The sequence below is a fragment of the Chrysochloris asiatica genome, unplaced genomic scaffold (assembly GCF_000296735.1).
Source record: "Chrysochloris asiatica unplaced genomic scaffold, ChrAsi1.0 scaffold00012, whole genome shotgun sequence".
NCBI classification, from domain to species: Eukaryota; Metazoa; Chordata; class Mammalia; order Afrosoricida; family Chrysochloridae; genus Chrysochloris; species Chrysochloris asiatica.
In genome coordinates, this window is record NW_006408530.1 from 11,413,175 (window position 1) to 11,432,729 (window position 19,555).

Sequence of the window (19,555 nt, forward strand, 5' to 3'; positions counted from 1 at the left end):
CCAGTCGATAGGCAGATAAGTAGATAGATAGGTATATAGATGGGTAGATAGATTTACCGCAATAAAAGTTGACCCATGCCGGACACCTGTGGACTCATCTAGGCTCCTGGTCAAACAGCTGCATGTGAGAGACTGTGGGTTCTAAGATAACACAGTCTCCATCCTGGCTAGTTGCTTACTAGCTATGTGGACTCAGTCATTCTGAGCCTAAGCCTCAATGGCCTCAACTGTTTAAGGATGACATAATGCTTACCTTCAAGAACAATCATGAGGATGGTGCTGTTGGATCAGCACTGGATTGCAAAACACAAGGTCAGCAGTTCAAACCCACCAGCTGCTCCTAGGAAACCCTATACAGGGTTGCTATGAGTCAGAACGGACTCAATGGCACCTAACAACAACACACACACCAGGCACTAGAAAACCATGTCAGTGATGACAAAGATGTTGATGATGATCTCACTAAGATCGAAAGAAAAAAACTAACCACTTGAGCTAACACTACAACTCTGCAAATGCCCACTAACAGCAACCTTGCAACAGATATCCCAAAGCCTTATAGTAAGTAATTCTTGGTTGCAAAGGTCAGAATGCTTTTGCTTTGTCCCTGAGGAGACCTTTCCTTTATAAATACATTTGAAGCTGGTTTATTTGAACATACCTTTCAAAGACACTGCGAAAATCAGGGGTTAAAACATGAGGGCAACAGAGGACAAGATAATCACCATTTACAGCCTATGCTTCTCATAAGCAGGTACAAGTTTATAGATATCCTGTGATCCTTGAGAAAAGTTGTCGTTATCCTATTGCAATCCCACTGACCTAAGCATTTAATTTATCAAGAAACTTTTCAGGAGGAAGAACTCAAATACACTTTAAAAGACATATTAATTCCATAAGATCTCAACGTACTTATTTATCTAGACAAGCAACGGGTGTCATGAATGCATAATTCTATGCTCTGTTGAGGGCTCCGGAAATGTCTGGGATTCAAGGCAGTTTAAATAAGACTTAACAAATTCCCATACGGAACACCCCACCCTGTCTGTCCTTTCTCTATTTCTCAAAGCAAAGCCACACAGCCCAGTTGAGAAGGATGGCAAAGGAAGCACTCTGTGTAATCAATTACAAACTTGGCAGCCGAAACCAACAGAGAGCTGGTCACTTGTGAGAAGATCACACCATTTTTTCAGAGTTGAAGGAAATGATGACAACAGAGTCCACATCTCTCAACCTCAGGTCCAGGCTTAGCCCACTGAGCACTGAACACACTTAAAATACCCAATCCACAGCAGACCAAGCACTGTGGAAACCAACATCTGATGCAGCCAGGGCTGAGAGGATAGAGGTTAAACATCCCAAACTGAGGATGCATGACTGAAGAAGGTTCTGACTTCAGCAATGGGAACAAAGTTAACAAAAGAAAGAAAAGAAAGGTACGAAGCAACTAACCCAGACACATACATGCTGTTTTACAATTAAGTAGTCCTTGCTGCTCACTGACATGGTTCATTTGATGTGTCCACGTGAGTAGGCCATTGTGAGCAGATGTTTGGTCAAACACTAGTCTAGGTATTACGGTGAAGGTGTTTTGTAGATGTGACTATCATTTATAATCAGATGATCTGTAAGTAAAGCAACTTAGCCTCGATAACATGGATGGGCCTCACCTAGTCAGGTGAAGACCTGAAGAGCAACAACTGGTATTTCCAGAAGGAACTATAACAGAAATTCTGCCTGAGCTTCCAGTTTGTTGGCCTGTCCTGCAAGTTTTACACTTGCCAGCCCCCACAATCATATGAAACAATTCCTTAAAGTAAACGTCTCTCTCTTTTGACAAATCCACACATACACATGCACACACATATCCTATTGGTTCTGTTCCTCTAGAGAACTCTGGTTGATAAACCTACTGATGCATTACACCTCTCAGAGAGCTAGGCAGTGTCATATAACCACTGAAGATGGCTGTCACCTACTCATGGCTGATAGGTGTACATTCTGTACTTCCTGATCCCACACTTAGTATCAGTATTCCTTTCCTTCCCTTTTCTATTTATGCCATGACTCTACATTCATACAACTCCTCATTGTTCTACTAGCAACTTTACTTACCGTGGATCCCAAATCAGACTTGAGTTTTATACATTTGAAGTCATGTGAAATTAAGAGTTAGGTTTCAGTTCCAAGATGAGCCAAAGTAGCATTTCACCAACACTGAGAGCTATAAAAAGCTTAGGCATTTGTTTTTAATATCCTATCTTTGATTGCCATGTTTCTGCCCATTATTCAAAAATATAATGATTTGTTTGGTCTCAGTAAAGAATGCCACAGGCTTACAGATGACCATGCAATTTAGTCCCAGGCTTTATGTTACATCCATTTATTACTTCTCTGACATCAACCCCTTCCCACTTACTCCCAGAACTTGGGAAGTGCAGAGGCCTGGGTCACAAGAGTATTTTGTGACCACACCCACCTTTGTCCAAACATTAATGTGGACTTGGTTTCAGCCTCATTGAAGACAGAGGGAGAACAGCAAATGACAATGGTGGTTCGACAGTTCCCACCAAGTGAGTCCTGAAGAATACGAGTCATCTTACTGTCCCGGTATGGCACATGTGTTTTCTGTTTAGGAAAAGAAAAACATGGCTTGGTTTTGACAGTCTTTGCAAAGAAGAAACACAGAGGCAAGAAATTCAGTGACAGAGATACTAGGCTTAGAATCACATGTAAGACAGGAAATCTGTAGCTAAATTTTTAGACCTTGCCCAAATTCACAATGCCTGTTCTGTGACACAGGGAGTATTAAATTAACATCACCATTCACAAAATTCAAGTGAGTGGATCTCCCAGCAAGTAGAGTGTCCACAGCTAGGATAGCCTCTGTCCCTTTCCAAACATAAGTAGTATTGGTTTGGCAAATGTTCATCTATATTTTTAAAATAACAAAAAACAACAAAAGAATTTCTGGAGTGTGTGATTAAGAGTGTAATCCAAAAGACAACTTCATATAGTATTATTTAATAGACGGAAACAGGATCACTTACTGTCCCTTCTGCCAAGGCAGAGATCACGTTTCCAAGAGCAGACAAAGACTTATTGATATTTTTAGCTTCATCAAGAACGGCTCCCTCGGCGCCAGTTTTGCTGACCTACCAGGGAGAAGAGAAGGCAGTGAGGTATATGGGACAATAGAAGCACAAAGTAGAAAATGCAAGTTAATAGGTGGGCGCAGGGAGAAGCCTCTGGAAATGCAAGTAAAAATAAGAGTAAATAAGAGCCACACTGATAAATCTGCCCCTCTCACATGAGACCGGGGATCTGCTCTCTCTTGTCATTTTCCTCTCGATTAGGTTTAAGGGAATGGATAAAATGCCTCAAGTGGCAAAACTGCAGACGATCCCCCTGAGGACATCCATCCAGTGAAACAGGCTCTAAAATGTTGTCACCACAGATAGGGAAGGGTCCTGAGAGACTGAGCTACAGTCTCCTCCCTGGAAGGGCCCACAGGGCAGTGTTCAGACATAATGCTGCCCTAAGTCACAAAGAAGGGATATATTGGGAAAGTGGACATTTCAAGTTCCAAATTCGGGCAAAGGACAATAGGTGGCAGGGATGGTTGTCCTAACTCTCTATTACAGATGGAATTCTGTCACCCAAAATATATGATGAATCCTTGGGTTCCGTACCTGTGGATGTAATTAATTGTTTAGAAATAAATTTTCTTTTGCTATGTTAATGAATTCACACCAGCATAAAGGAGATCCTAAAAGACCATAACAGACAAGGACAAGCACACATAGGGGAAGACAGACGTCATGTGAGGATGGTCTACAAGTCAAGGAAAAGAGGCATGATCAAAAGTAGTGACAAAGAAAGAACTGACATGGCTGAAACCCTGCTTTGGACTCTTGGCCTCCAGAACTGTGAGATTCTGTGTTATTTGTAGCATGGAAGCACTAGATACTAAGACATTCCTTCCCATTGGGAAAAGAAAGAAGTCACAATTACCCAAAAGGAAAAAAAACCAAAACTTGGAGAGGCAGGAAAAGTCAAGCAGTTGTGTATTATACTGTGAACCTGTCTTATTTCCTCTGCAGTTAGAGGACCCACAGCATCTCCACTGCTGTGTTATTACTGGTAATTTCATATTTACAGCATTTGCTCTAGGTATACAGTCGTTTACGGACGCTAGAAAAAAAAAACAAAACAGGGAACTCAACATGATTCTTAGCTCTGTTGATGAGATAAATGATGCTGGGTGAGCAGCTGCTCTCTGAAGAAAGAAAAGGGGGAAATGATTTTAAGCTGTGCAAAGATGGATTTCAATTACATGGGAAGGAGAAATTCCTAATGATAGAGATGAATGTGTTTCCTGGGGGAGGATTTTGCAAATGGTATAGATTCTTATCTTTCTTGGAATTATGTGTGTGGGTACTCCTGCTTATGGTCGGAGAAATAATATAGCTGATGGGTCACAAATAATAAAAGTCTACTTACTGTGTATTTTCAAGGTGCTTTCATATTTAAGTGTCTTAGCTCCATGAAATATGCCAGACAGGTATTATTGCCTTGTTTTTGCAGGCAAGGAAACACAGATGTCAAATTGCCAGCCCTAGGGAAGAATGCCATTTACGGGAAATGGGGACTAAAGTCTTGGGTTCTGTTCTCTTAGATAACACTGACACCTTTATGTGGAGCTATTCAAGGCAAATAGATGTGAACAAAAGAAACTATGTGAAAGATCACAACTTTAAAATGCCTCATGAACATCACTGGCAATAACCATCACCACTGGGCAGAGGACAGGCCTTCTCTCTGAACTGCCAGCATCTGTCCCTGCAATGAAGCCCTCAATACGCACTATCTGAGTTCTAAAAGGAAAGAGAGGGCAGACACAGAAAGAGTGAAGGGTCATTCAGGCTTTCTGCATCAACCCGTGTAGTTGGCATGTCAGTAAAGTCAATGTTGACTGCCAACGGTCAGTCTACAACTAATACTGAATATGCCACAGGCTACCAGAAAAGCAGACAAAACAGTCTGAGAAGAAATACAACCAGAATGAATGCCCTTGGAAACAAGGATGGAGAGGCCGTGGCTCCCTTACTTCAGCACGTCATCAGGAAAGACTAATTGCTAGTAACTGACATCACAGTTGGTAATGGAGAAGATCACAAAAATCAGGGAACCCTTCAATGAGATGAACTGACACAATATTGGATACAATGGACCCAAACATACAAATGATCGTGACCATGGCACAGGTCTGGGCACAGAATTAACTAACCCTATTCTAGCATTCCCACTAGGTGAATTTCTGTTTTAATCAAATTACAAACCAATATCAGAAAAATTTTAGATTCCCAACCAGGAATATCCAGATGCTGTATGCTCACGGCTTTACAAAAGCAGGCAAAAGGACAAAAGGACAGGCAGCCATTACTTACGTGGATGTCCATGGCTAGAACTTGGCATACAGACAACTCAGGGATGTGGTGCAGATACCATTAGGGAGACTGACTGAGCTTCAAAGGGGCTGAGCTTGACTAGCACAACAGACATCATCAGAATGACATCAGTGCTGATGGAGGACAGAGGGTACTGTGAGCATGGACTTGCTCTGTGATGTCATTCAAGGGGATCCTGCTGACACATCTGGCACCCGGCCAAGTGTGACAACCAAGCTTTTAGTGGTATGGAAGCAAGCCTGGGAGGGAGCAGATTGGAGGTTTGAGGAGGCCTATTTGGTGTGAAGTACAACTCCAGTCAGTGCCCGGGAGGGGATGTCAAAAAGAAAGTCTTGACAATCCAGAGAACAGTCAGCACTTGTGGATAAAACACTGGACAACTGGCCACATAGCCTGAAGGAACCGAGGCCACCCATGTGAGACACAGTCAGTCCATACCTATTGCCAGCAGAACCGGGCAATACAAAGAGTACCACAGGTTCCAGATATTTTTTTATCAGCAAGACAAACTTGCAGGGGCAGGACTGTCATATTCCAATGGCAAAAGTCCTTTACTGGCCTTGAGTCTGATACACACAAAGATCTTTCTTTTTCTCCAGTTTGTCCCTCCTGTATTTGCACAGCTTCTTTGGCTCAGACCAACATTTGTCTAACATTGTCACCAAAGTCTATTAGGGATAAATCAGAGATAGTATTCAAAGCATTTGCCTGTGACATGAATAGGGGAATTCAGGACCAAAAAAGACAGTGCAGGAAAACAAAGGTTAAATTTAATAACATCTTGGCACAACATCAGAAACTTTAAAAGCTCTTTAATACCAGGGAATAGGAAGGTACAAAAATTATACCATTGCACACTGAAGCAAATAGCAGGGTAGAGTTATAGATAATACAAATAAAGAACCAATTACCTTTTCGCTCCCAGCCAAATCAACCAGATAAAGCTTCCCACTGAGTTTTTTTTCAGTCTCTACATTCTCTTGTTTAATATTAATCAGGAAGATACTGTGACTTCTGGAGCTGTGTTCATTCATGTCTGAAAAGCAAAATTGTTTACTGCTCTACAAAGAACACATCAATTGAAGTAAAAAACTCCTCATCTAAAAAAAAAGCAAAATAAACTGTGTCCAACAGTTCCATTTAGATAAAAATAAGCCCAGATGATTTTAAACATTATCTGAGACTACCATTTCTTCTTAAAAATTTCTTCTTAAAAACAATGCTCATTCACGAGATGAAGAATTCAAAATGCCTTCAAATAGAATAGAAATTAATCTAAAAATTTTATTTATGGATTGAAAAGAGCCTATTCTCTAGCTTGTCCCAAAGCCCCATCCTCCGAAACCTAATTCAATCCTGACTCTCACCTGATGGAAGTTGGAGATTCCTCTCCTGGGTCAACGGAACCCCCTCACACATGCTAGGGCACATAAAAGCTCTCAAAGATTAAATATTTTTCATTAGGATGGGGTACTCAAAGTAAAAATACATTTGGAACTGGACCTTGTCCACCAGGTATACGGAGACATGAGAGATTATCTCATTCAACTCCTATTGCAGCCACTTGTTAGAACCACTTGCCAGAATAAGAATAATGTTCTAGCCCAAAAAAGTTGTGTCATGAATAATTCATGATTAACAATAGTTTAATTGAGTGAATACCATTTTTATAAATGAGAGATGCTATTACTCTAAGAATATCAATCTCACATCCTGTCATATACGCACGCATGTATGTATAAGTATTTTAAGCAGAAAGGAGTGGAGTTCAGCCTACACTGGGGAAATGCAAAAAAATCCAGGCTCACCTATAAATTTGACATATCTATGATACCATTTGATACGCGTTGCAAATAACAGTTCTGGATTACAGACTCAAGGGGACTTCAAAATGTTTGTGGAAATTTTTCATTATCTTTTCTTTCCATTTTTCCACGAACTTTCTCAAGAGCCCTCATACCCTCTACCCTTGGGTGGGTAGAAATGTAAAGAGTACAGACCAGCACACCAATCAGTGCTGGAATGTTTTCTACAACATGACAGGGAACTGACTAACTCTGTGTAGCAGGTTCTACTTGAGCTATAAGGACTACAGAGTGGTTCCTGTGATATGTCGAAACCTGTCTCCCTATAGCTTCAACCTCGTTCAGACCAAACAGAGCCTGTGGATCTCTTACTTAAGGACACAGCATCTTGGATGCGTTAAAATATATTGTATTATCACACCAAGTTTTTTTCTCTTCTTCAAGATCTCTTCTCTAGTTCTTCAGCTCCTCTTCATATGAACTTATGTGTACACTTACCTCTGAAAAAGACAGAAAATCCCAATCTTTTCATGGACCCTCTGCTGCCCTAATGCCATGTGATCTGCTTCCCTGAGATGTGATGTGTATGGTTAGGAAGGGACCACAAGGTAAGGGAGCTGATTTGAATGTGTCTGCAATCAGCGTTGCATCTAAAAGTTCAGGATAAAGCTCGCAGATCAGCTTTCTGAGTTCCTCCTTGCCTGCCTTTCATCGTTTACAGAGGGCAGAAATCTACCCTGGCCTCTTTGCACACGTATGAGGGGACTTCAAAAGAGTCCATGGGAAAACCCATTAACTTTTCACTCCACTTTTCACTCCATATTTGAAGCCCCCTTGTATGATTAGTATATAGAATTTGTTGGCTTGGATTTAAAATAAAAAGAAAATAATAATAAAACTTAAAATTGACATGCTAAAATAAGTTAATTTAGAAAGTTTGTTTCCCCTTGGATTGGAAAGTTTTGTTAGTTTCCCCCAATGTCCGGATTAGGCTGCCATCAAGGTCCAGGGAGTCTCAGAATGCATTCCAGACCTCGGAGTCTTCTCTGGACACATAGTCACACAGCATTGTTTCCCATGACCACCTGGACAGATTCCTACAGAGCAAGCCCTCATGTTTTCGTCAGAGCCACTGCTTCTGAAACACCTTCACATCCACTCTTTCACCAGCCCCTCACTGCTTGCAGACATTTCCATCTTAAGTGACAGAGGAAGACCCCCACCCCAGCGTGCTTACTTGTCACCGCCACATGTCGATTTGCCTTCCCTTCGTCTATCACGTCCATGACCTCTTCGGGGCTTGACACAAACCGCTCGGTGCATCCCTGGAACAGAGTCCACAGGCTCACCATTTAAAATGTTCACTAAACTTGTTTCCATCTCTCTTCTAGAGGAGCCAGTAAATAGAAAGGCTGAAATGTAAATCCAACAACTTTTCCTCCATGCCTAGGACTTGTACTCTACATTAAACAAAAGTTTGTGCAAACCCTAGGAAAACAAAACTGAAACCATAAAGCAAACGTCTGCTTTTCTTAGTTTCTGAGTACATAGTCATCATGAACAGCGGGGGATAAAGGAAATCAATGAAAGAAGAAGAAATGGATAAAGTTTGGTTTTACGCTCCACATTCATTGATTTAACATTTTAGGCCCCAACTTAAGATAGATATTTTGAAGCTCTAGGTATAAAGCTATGAAAAACTTCCTCTAACAGCAAAATATAAACCATGGCAACTCAATACCACCGCTTCTTTAAATATAAATATTAACTATGTGTCCACTTCTGCAGCAGTTCTTATCGCATGCTCTTACATGAAAACTAAAAGTCACTTCCACAGTGAGAATTCTGACTCATAGCAACCCTATCAGGCAAAGCACAACTGCTGCTTAGGGTTTCTGAGCCTATACTTCTTTATGGAAGCAGACAGTCTCATCTTTCTCCAGCAGGGTGGCTCGGAGGTCTGAACTGCTGACCATGCAGTTAGAAGCAGGTTAGTTAGTAATCTACCATACCACCAGAGCACCTTAAAACCAGATAAAGGAGGAAGAAACTTTTAGAAAATACAGATCTACTTTTAAAACCAGAGAGAGTAAGGCACATGGTTAAATAGCTATGTTGTTGTTAAGGCAAGTTGAGTCCGTCTCTGACTCACAGCAACACTATGTAGGGTTTCTGAGGAGTGGATGGTGGGTTTGAACCACTGACTTTGAGGTTAGTACTCCAATGCTTTTCCTACAGCACCATACAGGACCTCTAAATAGCTATCAGTCCTTTATATGTAGTATTCTAGGCATCTCATGTCATATTATGAAGGTGAATGAAGAAAAAGCAATTGCATCATCAAACAAGTCTTCCTCATACCTTTACATATGGGACTCTGTTTTTATCTTCATGAACAGCCAAGTTGGTCTTGGATACTACAGGGATGACAATGATGGCATGCAGAGAAGAAAAGAGAAGTTAAAGACCTTATATTGGAAGAAAAATAAAAATTGTTATATAAGATAGACAAATAGAATTTTTTTTCCATTATGCCTTCACTGAGAAAAAGCATATAGTCCAAAAACAATAGAACATCTCTATAAATTTTCATTAATTCTTTAAGCATACTTGCTATAAATCATTTCATTCTCCCTGGATTTTCATTATAGAATAAAGAACAAGCATTGATGTTACTCACCATCAAGTAAGTCTCTTATTTTGTCCAAGTAGATCTCAAAATAGGAAACCTGGTTAAAAAGCAAATTGAGTTTGAAACAGAAATGCTACACTGTACTTTTAAAACATCACTATTAGAACTTACAAAAACTTTTGTCATGAGTAGCGACAACGATAAAGAAGAGAAGATCCAAAGTAGAGATACAGAGAACCTTCCTTAGAGTGCAGAGTTCTGGTTCTACTGTAGTCCTCCTGTTTCTGTTTTGTCTGCTTGCCCTACACCTCCATGCCCGAGCATGGACCACTCTCCCTCCCCACACATCACAGTTCCTTAGAGTGTCAGTTTAGGTGCTATTTATAGCCTATGCAAGGAAGCCACTTACATGAAGACACTAGGTTTAACCTGAAATAAGCACCAAGCAAGTTTCCAACAATAACCAGACTAAAATAAAACATCCTTTGAAAGTAACTGTTAAAAATCCATAGGCCTCATTTCAAGCATGATATGAACAGCTTGGAGTCCTGGTGTGGCGCTGTGGGTTAATGCACCAGACTGCAAAGCCGTTTGAACTGCATAGTTGGCAGTTCAAGCTTACCAGCCGCTCCTCAGAAACCCTACACAGGGTTGCTATGGGTTGGGATCGACTTGACCGGCACTTAACAACAACAACAATTAACAGCTTAATCAGACAAGATGGAGGTAATGCTCCATTCACATGAAGGCAGCAGGGAGGGGGCAGTGGAAAGACTAGAGCACAGAAAGAAGTGGGAGGAACTGGTGTTGGTGGCCAAGTTTGGGGAACCCAGGAATGATTTGAACAGAATAAGAACTAATGAAAGATGATTAGACTGTGAGGGGGATAATAAGTATTTAATTATTCTCAAACATCAGCTCCAGCAACACCTGCACCAGTGATGCCTACTGTGCTTGTTTGTAAACTGTAGATGCCTGAGCCCTAACACAGTCCTATTGAATCTGAATCTCAGGAAATGAGACCTAAGAATATGCTCTTCTACTCCCCAGTGGGTTCTGATACCACTGACCTTTGTTATCTAGATTATGTGACCTTGGGCAATTCATTGACACATAAAATCAAGACCTTAAGCCTCCATTTTCTTCTGTTAAATGAAGTCAGTAAGTTATGGGATGTCAAAAATTCCCTCTAAGATTCTCTACTTTGTTTAAATCTGCCAGTGACTTCTTAGCTTAAGTTTTGTCTCCCCTATGTTCGTTCACAGCTTTCTCTGAAATCTAAATGAGGGAATGGACCAAAAAGAGAATAGTTGTGACGTTAGGATGTGTACCCTTAGGTGAAAACTTGCCCCCACATCACAGCTGTGGATCAAACCTGCCACTAGTTAAGGGAACGTGTGAAATCCGTATCTAAATGCTTGAAAGACTCACTGCTGCTCTGTCATCACTCCATGTTGCCACCTGCTTCAACTTCCCCCCATTGCCTGAGCCCTTCATGGGTGAGAGATGTCCAATCCTAGACATCCCTAACCAGGCCCTTCCTTCAACTAACTCCATCTTGGTCTGATTTTCTGTTAATATTTGAGATCTTAAACATGTGAACTCATTTCCATAGATTACAGAGAAAATCCATTACATTTACAAAAAACAAATGTGAACTAGATATTTAACATATCAGGCAGTAAGAGTTCTATCCACATTAAGTAGAAAGAGAATTCTGATTTATAAATTTCTTTTTAACACAGCAGATATGGCAATTTTGGTAGAGTTTGGATTTTGTTTTTGTTTTGTTTTATCCTTTCAAATTATGTATGAGACACAGTAGGAAAAAAATAAACAGGCATTGCTTGGTATGAAATAACACGTTCAGAAATAATGCTCTAACCCACTTCCAAGACTAAGACTCAATGTGAACACACGACCAGACATGCGCTCTGATTGGTGACCACATTCAACACCGATAAGCAGAAGTGAGGGAAAAACAGCAATGAAGCTGCAAGCTAAGCCCTACAATGTTCAATAGACTCCTGTGAACCCGGGTGGAGACCTGGTTGGCCAGCAGTGTGGCAAGACCTGGGGACTGTTGAACCCAGAGTCAGTGACATAGCCACAGAGGACTAGAGTGGAGAGTGAGCATTCCAGCTGATAAGAAGAGAGAGCATATGCATAAGAACACCCACATTTGAAGATAATACCCAGTTTACCTGGCTTCAACGATTGGATGATCAGAACTCAACTTGAAGAAGAAAGAAGAGGAAAAAAAGAGTAATCTGATACAATTTGATGAACTTGATCTACACCTCTGGATTCAGTAGCTCAAAAAATCTTTACAGCGAGGATCATTCCCATCAGCTCAGTAAACAGGGTAGACAGGGATCGGCAACTTGGACATTGGCTACCCAAAATGAGGGGTCTACAAAGGCAAAGAGTGACTGGCTTACAAGCTCTCAAGAGGGAGCCTAGATCCAGAGGGCACAGAGGAAGGTAGATTCTTCACTGAGTAGTTTCCAATCTGTCTGGGCAGGGCTGATGAAAGGAGATGGGGATAGGTCTTTCGTTGTACAGTAGTGAATAATTGTTATCAGGACTGACTGTGAGGGTTGGAAATGTAAAGTTAGATGTTTTGTAGCAAAAGGAGGGGAGTGATTGACTTTGCACTGCAGGAGAGAAGAGCGGAGTGCGGGACCCTACCCAGAGAAACAGTAATGCCAGAGATGGAGGCAGAGATGATGACTTGGAGAGATGGAGTGGCTGGGAACTCTAGACACAGAGAGGGAGAGGGGCTGTGTGCTGACGACCTGGGTTGGGGGGGAGGCTTGCAGCGTACACCCTTTGGTTGGTTGACGATGCATGGAGGGGATTGTAACAATGGCAATGAAACGATATATGAGAGGATGAATGTAAAGCTAATGTTCTCCTATGTAAACTATCACATAATTCACAATAAAACATTTTAAAAAAAGAAAGAAAGAAAGAATGCTCTAAAACCTCTGCAGGACTCATTTTGTGGGACAGATGTTCAATACTGCCTTAATCAAGTCTCTTTTTCTTGATGAAGCCTGTGACTACTCAGTTCAAAATACAGAGTAGTCAACAGCTAACTTGCTTGCTTAAGTTGTTATTATTTATGAAGTGAGAAAGCATAGCTGCAATTGTGTAATGGGAACCTGGACTACTAAACCCATCCCTAGAGACTTAAAAGATGTGTGTTTTCCTCCTGTTATGCCAGCACTGTTTTTATGTTAAGATTCAGATACAAGATCCTCTTTTGAGGGCAGTAATTGGTTTAACATCTTACTCTAGGATTATCACATAAGAACCCTGCAGTAGTTTTAAGTACTTAATTGCAAATGGCTCAAAGATGCACTAAGCTCCTAACTCTTGATCCCATCAAAGCAATGAGCTTCTGTATCCTTAGATATAAGAACCCTGCAAGAAGTAGAATCAGGCTTCAACCAACAAAAGGAATTGTAAGAAAGAGATATTTTTCCAGATGTTAAATTAATGAATGGGCAAACAGGTTTTACCTTGATTTTTATGTGATTTAGGAATTATGTGATAGCAGAATTTTTATGTGATTTAGGATTTTATGTGATAGCAGAATTAAGTACGGGAAAAGGATAATATAATGGGAGATGTTATGCATGTGAGGCATGGTCAGAAGACCAAGGGTCTATTTGTAGCTCTGCCAATAACTTGGTATGTAACTTGGACCATCTAATTCTACTCTCTTGAACTTCAGTGTCCTTAGATCTAAAATGAAAGGACTAACTAAATGATGGACTGACTAAAGGTCCCAGCCTAAAAAGATCTGCTCAGATCCACATCCCCTGCCTCATCCTATCCACCTCTCTAACTTTCTCCAAAGTCACAGAGGCAAAGACCAGACAGCTAACTGGACCAGGGATGACCATCCATTGCAGTCTGACCCAAAGAGTCCCTTACTTAGGGCATTTGGAAGTGGAAAGAAGGGAATATGGAGCAAGAGATGACATGTTGCTCCAAATATGTGAAAGAGAAAGAATAAGAGAAAAGAGCAGAAATGCAGTGATTGTAATGAGTACAGGGTTTCTCTTAGGATGATGAAAACATTCAGGGAATAAATTGTTACACAACTTTATCAATATTCTAAATACCACTGGATTACACACTTTAAATGGGAAAACGTTATGGTATGTAAATTATATCTCAATTTATTTTTTAAAAAACCTAAAGAAATAAAAGAAAAGCCATCACTAGATTTCCTGATTCTCTACATCCCCAGCCCCTCGCTCAATGCCTGCCACATGGTTCTGTATCTTTTAACAGCTTCCTCTTCTTGCTTAAACAAGTGGCTCTCTTGTCACTTACAAATACAGACATTCCAACGAATACACCTCTAATGCCAAATCTTAAAACTTAACAGTTACTATAAGAGAGTAGAAAGCTCCCTTCCAATTCAAGTTTAAGCCAGAACAGAGGTTGTAGTAGCAAAACAAAAAGAAAAAGCAGACTAGAAGCCAATAGCAGGAACAAAAATAAAAATGAGAACAAGAGTAAGACGTATTCTCTTCTGTATCACTACCCAAAGATGCTCCTCAGAACACCAGTGTCATGCTATGAGTAAAAATAGTTTCACCATCATACAAGTCAGACACGCTGAGAAATGAAATAGACTATGTCTTTTTACATAGTCAAATTGCACAACAGTACACGAAAGCTTCTGATAATTAACTAATGTTCAACAAAGCGTTTTGCTATCTTATTTAGTCACAGAACCCTTTTTCTCCAGTACCCACCTATAAACAACGAGGAGTGTGTCCTACAGAGCACACTTTGGGAAATACTCTTCTATCCCAAACATGGACACATTCTGATCAGAGCTATAGAAATCTACAGGGCTAAGGGTAGAATTCAGACAACTATCAAGATGAGTCCATCCTAAATAAGGACCTTTACTTTAGTGATTTTAATATTTCAAGCAAACTATACAGATATCTAAAAAAGTCAGCCTGTTATTAATTAATCAATGTCACTTTCTTTACTACAGGGGTGTTACTTAAACTCTTTACAATCATCTTTTACAGCTATGTAAAGGAGGTAAATATAAGAAACATAATTTGGGGCCCAGTTTCTTCTGTTGGGATTCTATCTTACCTTGATGTGAAATTCCAGATTTTCATCCATGGAATAGATATGATCAAAGATGTCATGTGCGATCCTTGGAATGATTCCCATAAGCTGAGGGTCATGCAGCTTTCCCTGTGACCAGAAAATACAATCATAGGCAGTTTAGAAGCTCTGAGAAAAATGAGAGCGAGAAAATGGATCGTGCCTGAGTTTCCTAAACAGAATTCCATGGGATGGAGCATCTACACGTGGACTATCTGCTCCCTTGGGGAAGTACTTGACATGCCAACATACCAAAAATTGGCTGAATAACTCAATGTGTTATTAAGCTTGTTATTTTTTAGGTTCTGAAACACCATATTATCTCTCCTGCTACCACTCAGGACAGCAAATCAGTGTGTGTATGTGTGTGTTTGAGAGAGACAGAGAGAGAGAGGGAAGAGGAATAGGAGAAAATGAGAATACATGGGCAACTTTAATGTATTAAATATGGTTTTTGTACCTGAATTTTTACAAATTTACCAGAATATACCAGTCTAAGTAAGTTCATCTCTTTTAATGAAATCACCTTCAGAATGAATAGGCATTAACATCATCATTGCTCAAAAGTGTTTCAGAACTTGACTTGTGGAAATAGCTTCAATGCCATTTTACAAACCAAAGATTAGCATATAAGTTTTATCCGTTTCTTTTTAAAATCTGTAATTCTCAGTTAAATGGCTCCAAATAACTTTAGGTACCTACATCCACTTTTTACAGATTTTCTTATTCTTTTTTTTCATTCTATTCATTTTACCTAAGAAGCTCTCATAGCATAATGGTTATGAGTCTGGCTGCCAGCTGCAAGGTCAGCAGTTTGAAACTACCAGCGGTTCCGTGGGAGAAAGATGAGGCTTTCTGCTCCTGTAAAGATTTACAGCCTCGGAAACCCTATACAGGGTCGCTATGAGTCAGAACCAACTCCACGGAACACTACCACCATTCATTTTACCTAAGGAGTAAATTTATTCCTACGGTCCAAAATTGACCACCTCTGAAAACATTCCAAAAGATAAGCTCTAGGATCTGAGAGTAATTCCTAAGGAAAAGTCCCAAAGGTATTTAAAGCAATGACCTTAGCACTGATTTCCAAATGTACAATTTCTAAAGCGTTTTCCTTGAAGGCCACACTCAAATGAGTACCACAAAAGTTCTTCTCCATGCATATTAAAGATTCCATCCGCATATAGACATCTGCAGTCTTCAGGTCTGAAGTGATCATTGGTAATTGTATAACTGAAGCATCTTCTAAACGGTTAGGAAGTTGGAAGTGGAAGAAGAATACAAAACCCAGTTTCCTCTTCAGTTTTCCAGGGATACCCAACAACCTTTACAATTTTGATGCATATCCTTGTTCCAAATTTGTCCAATACCTGGAAGATCTCTTTATTTTGCCTCTATTAAACAGTCTTTTTCCTTAAGAAAGTTCATCGCATAGTGCCTCTCTAGAAGGTTAAGTTTCACAACAAAATCTGAGTTACCAAAAACAAGAACCATGTGAATCCAGGTATTAATTACAAGCCACAATTCACTTTGCATTATTACCCCACCTACTAACACGTGATTCAGATGTGTTTCTCAAATGTGTTCATTGTTGACATGACTTGGTGAAAACGCAAATCTCTGGTAAAATCGGGAAACTCTTCCCCACCTGCACCCTCCAGAGCTCTTTAATAATTCATGCTGATCCTTAAACTTCTCCTTTGTGGTCCATGGTCAGAGAAGAATGATTGATAATCAAAAAATCATTTTTAATTGACTCTGCCAATTAGATGTCAGCTTGAGGACTAAGGTGCGCCTGACCCAGGCCATGGTGTTTTCAATAGCCTCATATGGATGCGAAAGCTGGACAGTGAATAAGGAAAATCGTAGAAGAATTGATGCCTTTGAGTTGCGGTGTTGGAGGAGAATACTGAAAGTGCCATGGACTGCCAAAAGAACCAATAGATCTATTTTGGAAGAAGTGCAGCCAGAGTGCTCCTTGGAGGCCAGGATGGCTAAGCTTCGTCTCTCATACTTTGGACATATTGTCCAGAGGAAACAGTCGCTGGAGAAGGATGTCATGCTGGGTAAGGTGGCAGGTCAGAGAAAAAGAGGAAGACCCCTAATGAGATGGATTGGCCAGGTGGCATCATTGATGGACTCAAGTGTGGCAGCAGTAGTGAAGTTGGCCCAGGATCGGACATTGTTTCATCCTGCTGTGCATGGGGTCGCTATGAGTTGGTTCCGACTCGATGGCACCTGACAACAACAACAGCAATTGACTCTGAGTCTGCTTCCCTAGATGCTTTCCCTGAAACACAGTTATCTTCCAATTGATTCCTGGCTTATATAAAAGGACACAAACCATGGAGATGAATAAACATAAAGATAGGCCTAGAAGATGTAGGAGAGAAAATCAGATGGGAGTAACACAAAATTATAACAGCAGAAAAAAAAAAAAAAAAGCAATGCCTATTGAGAAAAAAATTTCATCTGACTAGAGGTTCAGGGATGGACCTGAGTATCAGAGAAATGCACCATTTCATCTTCTTATTGCTCCCAGTATACAAAAACCCAAACCTATAGGACAGAGTACAACTGTTACTTATGATGTCCAAAGCTGCAAATCTTTATGAGAGCAGAAAGCCTTACCTGTCTCCCTCATAGCGATGGTGGATTTGAACTGCCAACTCAACACTTAAGCAATATAATAGCCCAATGCTTAACCAACGTAAACAGAAAAGGGAAAAAGTTTGTGGATCCTCTCCACAAACTTTTCCTATTTCTGAATATGACCTTCAAGGAGCACTATGAAAGAAGAAACAAGACCCTGGCCATTTGCCATTGAACAAGACTCTCTTTGTTCCAGCCTCAATGTCCTCCTTGACCTTTTGAGCAGGGCAGTTTCCTGAAACACTTAAGTCTGGATAGCAGAGAGCCAGTCAGCTCACAGGAGCACTAGAGCACTCAGCCAGACTCCACTTGGCCCAGACGTTGTGAAGCTTGCCCCATTCAGAACAATCCCAGGCGAGCTGCTGGGCATTGGAAAACTTCTGGGTATCTCCCTCAACATTATCAGTGTGAGAAGTCCCTCCCAACATCACACACAGAACAAAATGAAACCCCCCTTTCTCCACCGCAGCTTGCCCTCCAAGCGGTCCCTCTGAGCTTGAACTTCACAAACCCAAGCAGGGCTCTGTGCATTACCGCATCTTACCAGCATAGCACAAACACTGTTAAGCATGTCATTCTTTTATATTTATTTATTTTTACTAAAAATCCTCTTTAAATTCTCCACTGTGAGAAGTTAATCTTTCCAATTTTATACAGGCTTCTCTCTTTGTCCCCCTTATTGGAAGGTAATGGCCTCACCACTGTACATCAGACAAAAAATAGGGAGATTAAAATGAAAAACCAGCTTTAAAATGTGCCTCTGTCCATTCTGGGAATTAACATCCCCTCCGCCTACAGCCTTTGAAAGATCATAATGTATAATTCCACATACAATCTTGCTTTCAGATGCTGCAAACTCTGCAGGGTTCTTTGGGTTTTTTAAATTGCATTCTGGATTTCTTGGTATCCTACAGTCTCTGTGGTTTCAGCTTAAGGTTCCTCCTTTTCTGTTTTCCTCTAAAATATCCCCTTTCATTTTCCCCAATTTCTCATTACCCTACCGAAAGAACCAGATTAAGTAAGGGGGTTGAGTAGTACTAGGAAAGGAGTTCAATCCACACTACCCTTTCTTACTGTAGGCCATCATGCATGATCTTCAAAAGTCACAATAAAGAAAAACGACCCATTATAGCTGGTCTTTTAAAATGGACCGAGATGAAAAGACTATAGAACTTAAGGAACTATAGGTGTGCTCTCTGCTGAGTTCATGTCCTATTAGGGCCTCCTTGAGTGGCTGCACTGTGGCATTTACACCCCAAGGCACAGAGGACAGGTTGTTGTTGCCAACTGTCACTGAGTTGGGCTCCAACTCATGGTGAGCCCATGTACAACAGAACAAAATGTTTTCTGGTCCTGCACCATGTTTAGGATCGTTGACTCCTTGTTGGGGCCACTGAGCATTTTGAGTGCCTTCTAACCTAGGGGGCTCATCTTCCAGCCCTGTATCAGCAATATATGAATCCTACTGGAATTCATAGGGTTTTCATTGACCAATTTTCAGAAGTAGATTACCAGGTCTTTCTGAGTCTGGAAAATCTTTGATGGAATTTGAAATACCAGCCGCATAGCTTCCTACATTATAGTAAGCCACTACAATATGACGAATTTAGAGACAGATGGTGGATTAGAATGTAAGATTCTCCATCTGTAGTTTCAAAGAGTTGATGTAGCTCTTTGCATCCCTTTCTCTCCCTTTTCAGGAGCCCTGCTGTGGCTCTGTAGGATAAGCACTGGACCTCAAGGTTGGTTTGAACCACAAGGTTGGTGGTTCAAACTCACCAGCTGCTCTTCAGAAGCCCTGTACTGGGTCACTATAAGTCGGAACTGACTCTATAGCACTTAAC

At 40.7% G+C, this 19,555-nt stretch overlaps 1 protein-coding gene across 1 annotated transcript in view; it reads right to left on the bottom strand.

Moving 5' to 3' along the window:
* KIF5C (kinesin family member 5C) overlaps positions 1-19,555 on the bottom strand; it is a 242,778-nt gene that overhangs the window by 107,560 nt on the left and 115,663 nt on the right. Inside the window, exons 5-11 of the mRNA XM_006834553.1 lie at positions 15,045-15,149; positions 9,957-10,005; positions 9,638-9,693; positions 8,514-8,601; positions 6,383-6,507; positions 3,051-3,155; positions 2,480-2,628 (exon numbers count right to left, since the gene is read on the bottom strand). Coding sequence (XP_006834616.1) covers positions 2,480-2,628; positions 3,051-3,155; positions 6,383-6,507; positions 8,514-8,601; positions 9,638-9,693; positions 9,957-10,005; positions 15,045-15,149 — 677 coding nt within the window. The remainder of the gene's footprint in view (positions 1-2,479; positions 2,629-3,050; positions 3,156-6,382; positions 6,508-8,513; positions 8,602-9,637; positions 9,694-9,956; positions 10,006-15,044; positions 15,150-19,555) is intronic.